The sequence below is a fragment of the Perognathus longimembris genome, chromosome 5 (assembly GCF_023159225.1).
Source record: "Perognathus longimembris pacificus isolate PPM17 chromosome 5, ASM2315922v1, whole genome shotgun sequence".
Classification (NCBI taxonomy): Eukaryota; Metazoa; Chordata; class Mammalia; order Rodentia; family Heteromyidae; genus Perognathus; species Perognathus longimembris.
The window spans coordinates 78,226,731-78,240,474 of record NC_063165.1 but is presented as its reverse complement, the minus strand read 5'-3'; the positions used below and the strand labels follow the sequence as shown (position 1 = coordinate 78,240,474).

Below are 13,744 nucleotides of genomic sequence, written 5' to 3'. Positions count from 1 at the left end.
ACAGACTTGTTTGGAGACTGCTATTGCAACTATAAATATCATTATTCAGATTTTAATATATTTAACAGTTTAATCCTGTCCATATTATTGTAATAAAGTCCAAGTACTATTGATGGGCTTAGTTCTATAATTATAGATAATTGCCATGAAAGAATGCTTTAGAGAATATTTGAAGACAATGGCAAGTAAAACATAAGAAAAGTGAAATTGAGATCCAGTATTCATTTCTCCTCAGGAACTCCAATTGATAGTGAGTTTCATAACCAGTTGATTTCTATTGGTTCATCCAGAGTTACATGATTGGCTTTTAAGTCAATATTTAATATCTAAAAAATAATATAATTATAATTAATTTTTCAATCATAACCACACTTTTTTCCAAATATTTTTTTCTTTTTTACATATTATGTAATTTAGATATATCTTCTCTTTTATTTGATGAGTTTTTATTCAAAAATAGTGAAAATGGCTGTTAAATGACATGGAAAACCAAGACTGTTAACCACTTATATTAATACCTATGGCATTAATCTTTCACATGATTTGTAAATATGAAGTAACTTAGAGTTGTCCTATAACATCCTTTTTACTTCCTTCCTTCATTTTTTCCACTTGTCTAAACCCAAAGTATAGATTATAAAATGTATTTTCCTTTACTTCAATCACAAGGGGATTTCAGGAGCTTACTTTATTACTGATTTCAATTTTGTAAACATTAACACTAATTTAGAGAGATTTTATTTTATTGGCATGTATTAATTGTTTGAGGGGATTTAAAGTGATAATTCAAACATACAGTATACCACAATCCAACTCATTGCCATCTCCATTTCTTTTCCTCATTTTCTGAGGAACACAGTGTCAATAGGTTTCATTGTTCTGTTTCATGCTTGCTTTCAAAGTACTTTGACCATATCCACTCTTTTCACCATCCCCCATTGCCTCTCCCATTAAACTAGTACCCCCACCCCCAAATAAGCCTGCTTTTCCTGTCATTCATTGATGATTTTTAAATTTTTTATTTCATTTTATGCCCTTCAATATTTATTTCAAAAAATGTTTAAATATGGTATTTCACGTATGCATACATTATAATTTTGTCAAACTGTCTCAATTGCTTTCTCTTTCTGTATTTATCTTCCCTCCTGTAGTTTAACAGCTGCAGTGACTTTACTTATGCCATCTTCATACAGAAATACAAGATGTTTTATTTATTTGTTTGTTTGTTTGTTTATTTATTTGCCAGTCCTGGGACTTGAATTCAGGGACTGAGCACTGTCCCTGGATTCTTTTTTGCTCAAGGCTAGCACTCTGCCACGAGGCACAGCGCCACTTCTGGCTTTTTCTATATATGTGGTGCTGAGGAAGCGAACTCAGGGCTTCATGTATATGAGGCAAGCACTCCTCCCACTAAGCCACATTCCCAGCCCCTCTAGAAGTTTTAATATAGCATGTAAGTTTCTTGTGCTGGAAATAATTGCATTTGATCATATCGGGCATAAGGCATAGTCATGAAAGTAATCAATTTGTCTAATAGGCTTGAGAAGTAGACATGGATGTTTCGACCAGGGAGTGGCCATCACTTACCTTGGTTGTTTGGTTATGATTAAATCTAAGTTGCTCAATATTGCCATTGCGTACCAGAGACACCTCATGGACAATACTGCTCGCTTCTCCCCATACTTCAACATTCCCAAGCGTAATTTCATCTTTGTTTATGTAACCATCTTTCAATATGGTGGTTGTCAAAGTGGTCTACAGAGGTAAAGAAAAAGAAGTCATTAAACATTTTTCATTGGCAGAAAAAACATTGTTTTAGAAAACATACATATCTGCTAAACATCGTCTATTGCATAGTCCAGGAAACTGTGTACTTCAACTAAGTGTGTTACATAATAAATATTGGATGAATTTTTTTCACATATGTTAACAGAATGGTTTATAAGTGATCTGAAATACCTTGTTTAAGTTAAATTGAACAAGTAAATACATGTCATTTTCATAGGTATCTGCAGAAAGAAAACAAAGAAGAGATTGATTCATTATAAAAAAAGAACAAGAGTATTAGTATAAATAACTTTTCTTTTCAAGGAAAAATTCTCTAGTATTTTTGATTAAAGTAAAATTGATAAAACATATCATATACATCTTGTCTATATAAAATTCATTGTTGACATAATAATTCCATAGGTAAAAACTAAACACCAGAGCTTAGGTACTTTATCACAACCTATACCATGATTAAATATTACTCTTAATGTTCAAAAGAAGAAAACATCAACAGATTTAAATAGTGAAAAGTAAAAGTAAATAAATTACTCGTGAGGGCTGTAAACATTCCGATTTTTCTTGACTTCTAACATTGAATTCATACATGAATGGAAATTTTGTATAGCATAGTGAATGGAGAATGTAATGTAGCTAAGCTCATGAATAAAACTTGGCAATAACATGGCCAATGTATTTTAACTCCTCTTTGACCTTTACATATCAGTACTGTTGTCATTAATTTGTTTAAAATTAGTTTACTGTGAAATTTTTAGTAGTAAAATTGATATTGTGTCAAGTTTCTTGCATAGTAAAGTGTAAACACATAATAAGATATATAAGTGGTAATATGCCATACATATTTTAGTCTTAATGTTTAAATATAACATTGTTGCCGAATTTAGTGGTTTCAATCACAGAAATAGGTAAAAGGTTTTTTTTTTACAATAGTGACAGATTATTAGGAAAATATTGATATTTTCCTTAAATAAGAGAAATAGAATTCATATGTCCTTTGTGAATGGCACATATCAATATATTTCTGTAGGATAAACAGGGCAGGTTGACATTTTATACAGTTAGACATTCATGAAGCTATGAAAACCAAAGCTTTTGTTCTTTTGTTTTGCATGAGTTTTAAGTTAACTTCATTTGTGTTCTTTTCATATTTTTCAGAGGGAAAAGTAGTCTATAGCATATTTGATATGTGTTTGTTTAAAGCAGGTGGGTGCTGAACAGTTGATTTCAAAAGGAAAAAAAACCAACACAGTAAGCACAGGGAACTATTTGTGTTGCCTTAATGTTTGTATCCAGTCAAGAAATTCCCAGGGCATTATTTGTAATCTTTATACATGATTATATTAAATATATTGACACTGTGAAACATAATAAAAAACACATTGTACGTGTCCAGAACAAATATATATTTTTATGAAAAGATCATAAATAAATATGTGAATTTACTATTACTTTCCAGTGATTTAAATAAGCAGATTCAGCCATGGAAACTGAATAAGAAAAAAGTTATAAAACATTTGTATGTAGCTTGATTTTTTTTTAATGGAGAGAAAAATATCTTTTAAAGAAACACTCCCTAGATAAACATTATAATGCGCTAAGTTGGTTTATTAAATTATGACATTTAATAATCCTAAACAAGGATGCAAAATGTGAATAGCTCAAGTTTTACATTCCCGGGAAAATTGTGGCACAAATGAAAAACAAATACTGTAAACTGTGAAGAATTTCATTATTATGTTAATGAATATCTAGGACTTAAGGAAAATGGTTGATGTCCCTATTTTCTACATGAAAACTTTAGGAAGAAGAATTATTTTCCTCTCAATTAGATGCTTCTCATTAACCTATCGTTATTTTATCAATCTTAATAAATTTATATATGAACAAACTCAATTCTTATGGTTTTAGAACTTTAACTTTGAGCTAATGACAAGCACACAAACACACACACACACACTTACAGACACACACAGACACTTGACACACATCTACATACATACACTGTGACCCCTTCCCCTTCCCTCCATATGCTTAGGAAATCTTTTATCTACACACAATAACTAACATTGGAAAGCAAGACAGAAGATAGAAACTCAGTAGACTCCACTCATGTCAGAAAATAGATGCACTATGAAAATATATTTACACTTACATGCTGCAACTAAGAAAATCTATTATACGTTGATAGTTTAGGTTTAAGAAAACTATTCCACAAGATCTTTCATTTCTTACAAATGTTAGTTCATATTAAAAAGTCTTGTGTAATCTGGGCGCTGGTGGCCCCATATCTATATTTGTAGCTGATCATTTGGCTGAGACCTGAGGACTGTGGTTTGAAACCAGCCTGGCTTCAAAAGCCCACGAGACTTTTATCTCCAATGAACCACCCAAAAGTCCTAAGTAGAGCTGTGGTTCAAGTGATAGAGGACTACACTTGAGAACAAAAGCTCAGGCACAGCGTGCAGGCTGTGAGTTCAAGTCCCAGAAGTGGCCACCAAAGCAAAAACGAAAAAGTACCAGTTCTAGGGATTTGAGTATTAATACTACCCATCAGCAAATAATCTTAACTGTGCCTGATATCAAAGGATACATAGCAGAAGCCACACAGCTCAACATTTAGCTGTCCAGGGTGATCTTCAGGCATAATCATAATTGAAATAAACATAGGTGCATGTGAAAGGATATCTTAATGCTGAATATTTTTAACAGAGCAAACCCCCAGCATACAGAGGCCTAACTCAATTAGGTCTCTTGTTTTGCACTTCCTTTGCTCAAGGGACACCTGGAGCACACATGTTTTGTTTGTTTCTTTAACACTGAATGCACCTCACTAATCACCTTGAGCTGACACACACTGAATGTGTTCCATTACGTGGTGGGTGACCCCTGCCCCTGGCATTCTTTATTACTTATTTAGCCTGGGGTGCCCATATATTAAAAATGAGATGGGAGTTTATAAATATTGGCAACATTGTTTATGTAAGTTGAAATAATGAATAATTAAGCTCTTTGAGCATTCTGTTCAGATTGTAAAGTATAATGTTAGCTAATGTAAAAGTAGGAAGAAGGATCATATAGGTAATCAGTTAGATTTATTGGCTACTTAGGGCACTCACTGATAGTGTCACCATCATCCCAAAACAGAGAACCTCGTGCCAACTGATTGTCATCTGCTGCAACAATGAGCTTCATGTAATTTTTTCGACTATAGGAAAGAAATAGATAATTTCATGTATATTTGGGGAATGGAATTTTTTACAAATGATAATTATATATGAATCTAATCTCATACAAATAGAAATATCAACTAGAATGCAAATATTTACATAACATCAAGACATATCCCATTTCTTAAACAAATCAGAAACATCTAAATCCATAACCTCAATTTCCTTTTTTTTTTTTTTTTTTTCCTTTCTTGCTTTTTTCTTCTTTGTTGGTCCTGATGCTTGAACTTGAGGCCTGGGAGCCTCTTTGTGATCAAAGCTAGCACTCTAGCCCTTGAGCCACAGCTCAACTTATAGCTTTTTCTTAGTGGTTGGTTGAAGAGAGGACTCTCACAAACTTTTCTGCCCGGAGTTGGCTTTGATCCTCAGATCTCAGCCCCCTGGGTATCTAGGTTCACAAGGTATAAGCCACTGGTGTCCAGCTAAAATTCATAATTTTTAGTAAAAATACCATGAATGTTTTATAAAACTTAAGAGTGTAGAAGTGTCCTCATTTGTATTATGATGAGTTACATCATGGAATTTATACTATGACGTGTATTATGACAATTTGGTGTGACAGCCTTAAATTCCCAAAGAATTTCTCAAATCAACAATTTTTGCTATCTTCTTTTCCAACCACAAATGGTGAAGGACTGGTTGCCATGGATGATCCAAAAATATCCAGAATCAGAAACTGCAAGTTTCTTCAAAACCTTGATTTTTTTTTTCCTGGTAGAAGATTTTAACCTAGCAGTATGAATGTATATATTTCAGTTAATATCCACTGGGGTAAAAGAGAACGCTATCATTGTATCAAGAGAGAATTATTTAAAAAAAAAAGCCTAGTTTAATCCACAACTTAACACTTACTAATTTTAGATGAAAAAATATTCACAATTTGCATTGTAATATATGTAATGTAGATATATAAGCATAGCTATATGTATAAATCTAGGTATATCTCTATGTTTATATCTATATCAACATTTGTTTATCTTTCTAGACAGAGAGACCCATACCCAATGCTACATATGTCCCTTTCTCCCTACAAACACAGAGAGAGAGAGAGAAAGAGAGAGAGAGAGAGATCAAGGAAAAGAAAGAAAGAGAGAAGAGAGGAAAGCTCTCTTGTAGGAGGTTACCTAGATCCTACAGGCCATTATCCATCTATCTAAAAAAAACAGATGTAAGACAATATAAGTGGACATGTAAATGATGAGCATGGGATACTGAGGTAATTTCATGCTGCCTCATTAGTTGTCACACAAATACAGCTATGACAGTGGGAGTTCCATAGAAAATTCAGCATTCCTCTCTTGCTGCTTAAATGTAAACCTATTCTATTTTAAATGTCTTATATAAAAAAGAAAGCAACAATTCATTCCACATATCAGAGGGAGGACAAAAAGACACAGCCAAGTCCGCCACTGAAAAGACACAATATTCACTTGTCAGTTCTTCTCTATGTTGTTACATAGGTCCTGGGGTCTGAGTTTGTATTTCACTCTGGGTAGCATTTTTCCTTCACAAAGGGAAATTTCATGGGAAGCCAATTTCCCCAAGATCCCTTGAAATGCCACATAGTCCCACCTGCAGACTTGCTGAAGTTATTTTCCAGAAATTTTTTAGGTTAAAAAAATTAAACACCACTGAAGGATAAGATTGGATTGCTACGAATATATCACTGTTATTTTATTTTTTTAATCCTGCAGTATAATAAAGTCTCTCCCCCGGGTGGCAGATAAAGAAGTTTGTTTACAGTTTATTATAAACTATCTAGTTCCCTGATATCAGGGCTTTCTCAGCTGGTACACAAACCCGCTTCACATGCAGTGCAGCACCTGTGTGTCCTTCCAAGGGACTCGCAGTGCCACTGACACTAACAGTGACTTTTTTTCTCTTGCTGTGTTGCGTATGAGGATGTCCCATGTATCTCCCTCCATACAGATGATGGTGTGATAAAAAGAACTGGCTTGAGAGTCAAATATTTATTAGGACCCTATTAACTTAATTGGAATTCATGTAACTATTAAGAGCCTTCTTAATTCTGTTATCTCTGCACTCTATATTGCAAAGTTTAATCAAAGCCCTAAAATTAGTTTTGCTCACCTGAAAAATGTGTTCTGAGCTGGCTCTTGGCAAGGCAGGATGTAGCCACCACGCACATGTAGATTTATCATGTCATAAGGGGCTGCAAAAACATGATTTTGGCCTCTGATATTTATGTCCTCGCCCTGGAAATGAATGGAGTGGGTAGGAAAATAGGAGAAAGAAAAAGAAAAGAATCATCCACAATATTGGAATTTGAGGGGGGAACATTTATAAATCAAATGTTATTCTTCTGAAGGTTTGAGAAAAGGCAGATACTAGTGGTTCACACCAACAATCTTAGCTATTTAGAAGGCTAAGATCACACTTTGAAGTTAGCCTGAATCAACAAACAGAAGAAACTCTTATCTGCAATCAGCAAACAAAACCCAAAAGTGGTATTGTGACTGAAGTGGTAGAACACCATCCTCAAACACCAAAAAAACCAAGTGAGAACCCAATCCCCATCAGCAACATAAAAAGTAAAAATAGGAAGCTCAAATATTTACTTAGGAAATCATACTGTCAAAGCATATCTTTAGTCCTGTTCAAATACAGGTCCTTCTAAATGCTCTGAAAGTTATCTGTGTGTTTTGTAGAGCTCACACGAAGAAATTCTGTGGCTTTTGTAAGGTCACTGACTTTCCATGATCATTAGACTTTGAAAGACCACGCTATTTTTAATGATCATTTTGCAAATAAAGAGCAATGACATTTCTGAATATAACATGATCTCTTTCCATCTTTATGTTTTAATGACAAACTAAGAAACGCTTCTTGCTCACTTGGTATAATTAAATTCAACTGTAATTAGCAAGAAATGTTTTGCTGTTGAATTTTTTAAGTTGAAAAGAAAGTAATACATCAAAGATTGCATCAATTTCTTTTCTTTTCTTTTTCTTTCTTTTTTTTTTCCAGTCCCTGGCCTTGAACTCAGGGCCTGAGCACTGTCCCTGGCTTCCCTTTTTTTTTTTTTTTTTTTTTTTGCTCAAGGCTAGCACTCTGCCCCTTGAGCCACAGTGCCACTTCTGGCCTTTTTCTATATATGTTGAGGAAATGGGCTTCCTATATATGAGGCACGCACTCTTGCCACTAGGCTATATTCCCAGTCCCTAGATTGCATCAATTTCTGTTTAGTGAATTCTCCAGAATTGTGTCAACAACTTACAGTATGGTAATCGAACCAACGAGCATCAGGAACATAACCTTGCACAGATGTCGCATACTGGAATTTAAAAATACAATCATTAAAGCCATATAAAGCCCAACATATCCTTTTAAGAGGAAAATAATTTGGTAGAACTTACAGCTTCTAATACAGGGGTAACCATAAATGCTGGACCCCACAAGAACTGCTTGAATATATCCCAAGTTTGCTTATCTTGGAAGAACCTTGAAAAACAATCACAAGTAATCAGCAAGGCAAGAAATTATCTGTCCCATATGTCATAAATTTTAAACTTCAAATTCTATGTTCATTTAAATCATACTCAACCCAGAACTCCAGATATCTAGAACAAACTTGCCACTTGAAATTAAATGAGCATCAGTATGACATCAAGAAGATGGCAAATGGGCTGGGGGTATGGCCTAGTGGCAAGAGTGCCTGCCTCATATACATGAGGCCCTGGGTTTGATTCCCCAGCACCACATATACAGAAAATGGCCAGAAGGGGCGCTGTGGCTCAAGTGGCAGAGTGCTAGCCTTGAGCAAAAAGAAGCCAGGGACAGCGCTCAGGCCCTGAGTCCAAGCCTCAGGACTGGCAAAAAAAAAAAAAAAAAAAAAAAAAAAGAAGATGGCAAATACCAAAATGTTTACTATGATGATTGGTAAAGGATCAACTGATCAAAAATCGTTCTGGAAGAAGAATCATAAATGTTAACTTTTCCTAGAATATTGTTTTTTGAAAGACTTGGAAGTAAAAATATATATCTTTCCATAGAATAATACAGTATATAAAATAAAAGTGTTTACTTGTTAACCTTAGAAAAGAAATTGAAGCCAGGAGTAGCAGCTTACACATGAGACAAGCAGTTGGGACACTGAGGCAAGAGAATCATGATTTGAAGCTAGCCTGGCCTGCACAGCAAGAATGCCTCAAAAACTCAAAAACCAAACAAACAAAAAATACAAAGAAAAACTACTTAACCTACTCAACAAACATCTCAAAGCATTTGCTATGTCCTCATAGGGAATAAGAAAATATAGTAGAATATAATCAGCATACATTAGATGCATATGTAGAAACCTCACTTATTTTTCCAATATTATAGACTAGTGAAGAATTAAGACATTCTTTTATATGCTAATAAATTACTAAATTAATGACCATCAAAACTTAAATCTATCATACAGTTTGAGATTAGTCATTATTAAATAGAAATGTTCTTTAATTAAATTAAAACTATTTTAAAAAATAAGTTTCAGAACAGTGTCCTGCATACCGTAAACACTGTAAAATAGGTTGTTACATTTTAATAATTATGTTTCCTTGGTTAATGGATGGATGATATTCATGTGATTACTACATTTATTCATTTAAATGCTTTATTAACCCAAATAATTATTAAAATTCCAACAAAAGTCTTCCATTGTAATTCTATTTGAGCAAATTAAATGGAAACTATCTCCACAGAGAAGGAAGTGACTTTTTACTTACTCGTGCAAAAGAGGTCGGATGACAGTGCCGCCCTCAGCATGAATTTCATGCATTTGTGTGTAGAAATAGGGCAATAAAGTGTATCTAATCTCCAAGACATTCTTTGACATTTCAGCAAAAGATGCATTCCAAGAAACAGGATCTTGTCTCTGAAACAAAACACAATTAAGTAGACTTAATACTTCCACGTTTAATACTTAGGTGGAGAACAAAAAGTCAAAAATTTTATGGATTCATTGTCATTGGGCTATGTAACTTTCTTCACAGTAACCATATGCTACAATATTTCTACTTCATATGAATTAAGAAAAAAGATAATGTATTATATGCATATTTTATTATTCGGCTATGTTAGCGCTCAAGATTAAACTTACACAGATAAATGTTCCCCTTTTAATAGATGAAAACAAATAAACGGCCATGGTGCTACTCAATGATAGAGCAAGTCATCTAGGATGGAAGTGATATGACTGATAATGCTATGTAATAATGCTATACTGAAATAATGAGACAAATACAGAATGTATCATGGTGCCCACACATTACACTCCTCATTAGATGAGAACAGTCTATAGTACTAAATAACTTAACAGAGCCAAAGGAAGACAGGGCAAATGGGGAAGTTAAAGAACATGTTCAAGATTAGTCTGCAATGCCCACTCAATAAATCAAGACTAAAACAGAGAATACCAAAATTCCATACATTTATTATTGACCCTATGAGTTAAAATATAACATACAGTGAAATGATTATTATTTTAACAGCAAAGATACAAGAGCTTTTCATATCAACGTTATATTTATGAAGATGGCCACTTTATAGATTTGGGGAAGAGACAGTTTGAATATTGACTGAGTGATAATTCTAGTTTCCAAGTGGTAGGATCCCAAGAGACTTGAAAGCAAAAATCAACCTAGGAAAATTAAAATACATACAAAATACTACTGCTACTATTTGCAAAGTCGAGTAAGAAAAGATCATATCTAAACAACGTATTCTTTTTGAGTAGAAAACTAAGATTTTGAATTCAGAGCCTGGCATTTGTTGGCAAGAAATTTTCCACTTATGTCATGCCTTTTAACACTTTTTAGTTTACTTATACTGTGTATAGGCTTTCAAAATGTTTCCATGCCATCCTCCACTGAAATCCTACTCTGTATTCGTTTCATAGATACAGAATTTCAAAGGCAACATTATAGTCAGATTATCATTTGAGATGAGTTCTTGCTTACTTTTGCCCATTCAGGCCTTACACTGCATACCTCCATTTTTCCCCATCTCAAGAATCTATCTGAAATTACACGAATAAGCTACTATCTTTAGTTTCTGTCACAAAAATTTGAGTTTACTGAATCATGTTGAATCTAAGCGAATCTTTTCTTCTGCAGTTTTGATTTATAAAAGCTTATTCTTTTTCTCCCACTCTAGTCTGTCTTCAAAAACTTGAAGCATTTTAATATTTTAAGAAATTTCAAATGTGTCTTATACCAGAAATTCTCTTTTCCATATTTATATTGACTCTTGTCACCCATTCAATTCTTTATTCAACTATTATGTCAGTCAATATTCTGTAGAACACTACTTCAATGGAACTTCCACAAATGTCTACCATTTAAACACAGGTATTTGCGTCTGACACAATAGATTTTTTTTCATTTTTTAAGTCTCTCTAGTACATAATGATTCATGAGGAATAGCCTGTAGATATTAGAGTAGACTTTGAATAAATATTATTTAATCAATTCGTGTCTAGCCTTTTATTATTTCCCAAATATGACAGCCTTCTCAATTGTATTACTGACAATTAGATTTCTTAATCTTCCCTACTTCATTAACTATGTATCTACTCTGACTTTCAAATTATTTCAAAATGCGAAACTATTATGTCTTTTGTCCTTGAAAGCCATCTGGTTTCGAACCCTCTCTGATGTGTATTTTGCTAAACACTGTTTGCTCTCCACTCCTTCACTGAAGGCATCAGCAAATGTAACATTGAGACATTTATTTATTTCCTCTAGCTGGATAATCTCCCAAGCAATATCATGGTGTCTCTTGTATTAATTCAATGTGCTAATAAACGTCCTCCCCCAAAGCTACTTCTCATGAATCCCTTTTCTTAGTTTCTCAATTATCAACTCCATATTTTAACATTTTCCCTTTTAGCTTACTAATTCCAGTCATTGCTACAAATGGCTTCCTCTTCCATTTATTTATTGGGGAACTGACTGACTTCTTGCTCTGTTTCAGTCTGAAAAAGTTCTAGAGGCAGAGTTTTCTCTGGCTGCTTAAAAAACCATACAGAACAATGGAAGTAAGTAGATCAACTAATCACGCCATATACCCTGAAATATAATGAAGAAGTCTTTCGGGGAGAATATTCTCCCGTTGGGATAAAGGATATCTTTCCTAGATATGAAGAGATTCAAAGTTTGAAACCAAAAGTCAGTCAAGAGGGATGCAGTCTCCTGAAACGTGTGTATGGTTGGTTGGGAAGAAAGGCTGGAAAAATCACAAGGATGACTTACTCGAGTAAATGCAATGTTGTGATTTCTTGAGTAGGGATAAAATGCGCCAAGTTGCATCCAGCGAGCACAGAGGTGGTATTCAGAATTGTTAAAGAAACCACAGATGTCTGCTCCAGTCTAAAAGATATTATTATATGTAATTCATTTTGAAAAATGGGTTTTAAAAATGTGTTTAGTCAATTAGACAAGACAGACATACTTACATATGAAATTCCAAAGAGACTAAATTCCATCATACCTAAACATTAGAAAGAATAACTTTAGAAACTAAAACTTACACACTGTAAAGTCATTACTTCTCTTAATAAACTTACTGTCTTTTCATATCAGCTACGTTATAATGAAATTATTTTGGATTATTCATATGTGCTTCTGCAACTTCTTATGAAACTCAATCTTTTTGCTTAATAATATTAACAAGGGTTATAAAACAAGTTATACATTAAAAGAAGCTTCATTGACACTTGAAATAAGACATGTTCAATGCACACATCTGCCATAAACATATTTCATGAGGGAGAAGAAAGGAGCTGTCACTTTTCCAATATCATTTTTGAAATTAATCAGTTTGTTTCTGCAGCTATCTCACTAAAGGTCTTGTCGTTAAAATCAAACGAATTATCTCAAATAAATAAAATTATATAAGAATTCATCACTTTAATAATCATTACCAAGTTCTTTGTTAAAAATTATACCTGTATATTGTATCCCTTGAAATGATCTTCAGAAAATGATTTTAATACAAAATAGAAAAAGTATTTTGAATAACACTGCATTTACTTAATCTAAATGTTAACAGAAGTTTCATGATTTTCTTTAGAAATATTATATACTTTACCATTTGCCAATGATTTCTATTGCCTATCATCTACAATTTGTTACCCATTTTTTCATCTTAGCATTATTTTTTTCTCAGTCCCTGCCCTTTTCAAACAGGAAGCTAAAGACCAAGTGAAAAGATTATATTTCCAATGTGAATCACTTGGATATAGTTTACAAGCAATAATCTTGGTCCTACATGGGGACTAACAGCACTTGTTTTAGATAGATAGATAAAGAGATGGGTAGATAGATGCATACATACATACATACACACATAGATTGATGATATACGCATTGTTAGGAATTGGCATGTTTAATAGTTTAAGTCCTTTCTTTAAAAACTCTTATCACATCATCAATTGATTGTACAGAGGCATTTTATTTCACCATATCAGGTTTTTTGTTTTGTTTTGTTTTCATGTTTTTTTTTGCCAGTCCTGGGGCTTGAACTTACGGCCTGAACACTGTCCCTGGTTTCTTTTTGCTCAAGGCTAGCACTCAAGCACTTGAGCCACAGCACCACTTCCGGCTTTTTTCTATATACGTGGTGCTGAGGAATCGAAGCCAGAGCTTCATGTATGCGAGGCGAGCACTTTACCACTAGGCCATATTCCCAGCCCATATCAGTTTATGAGTTCAATGTGTCATGTC

General features: G+C 33.6%; 1 protein-coding gene across 1 annotated transcript in view; it reads right to left on the bottom strand.

Moving 5' to 3' along the window:
- Positions 1-257: 257 nt before the first annotated feature.
- Si (sucrase-isomaltase) overlaps positions 258-13,744 on the bottom strand; it is a 99,248-nt gene continuing 85,761 nt past the window's right edge. The window contains exons 38-47 of the mRNA XM_048345852.1: positions 12,475-12,509; positions 12,272-12,388; positions 9,746-9,894; positions 8,393-8,477; positions 8,254-8,310; positions 7,107-7,231; positions 4,905-4,993; positions 1,960-2,009; positions 1,588-1,755; positions 258-326 (exon numbers count right to left, since the gene is read on the bottom strand). Coding sequence (XP_048201809.1) covers positions 258-326; positions 1,588-1,755; positions 1,960-2,009; positions 4,905-4,993; positions 7,107-7,231; positions 8,254-8,310; positions 8,393-8,477; positions 9,746-9,894; positions 12,272-12,388; positions 12,475-12,509 — 944 coding nt within the window. The remainder of the gene's footprint in view (positions 327-1,587; positions 1,756-1,959; positions 2,010-4,904; positions 4,994-7,106; positions 7,232-8,253; positions 8,311-8,392; positions 8,478-9,745; positions 9,895-12,271; positions 12,389-12,474; positions 12,510-13,744) is intronic.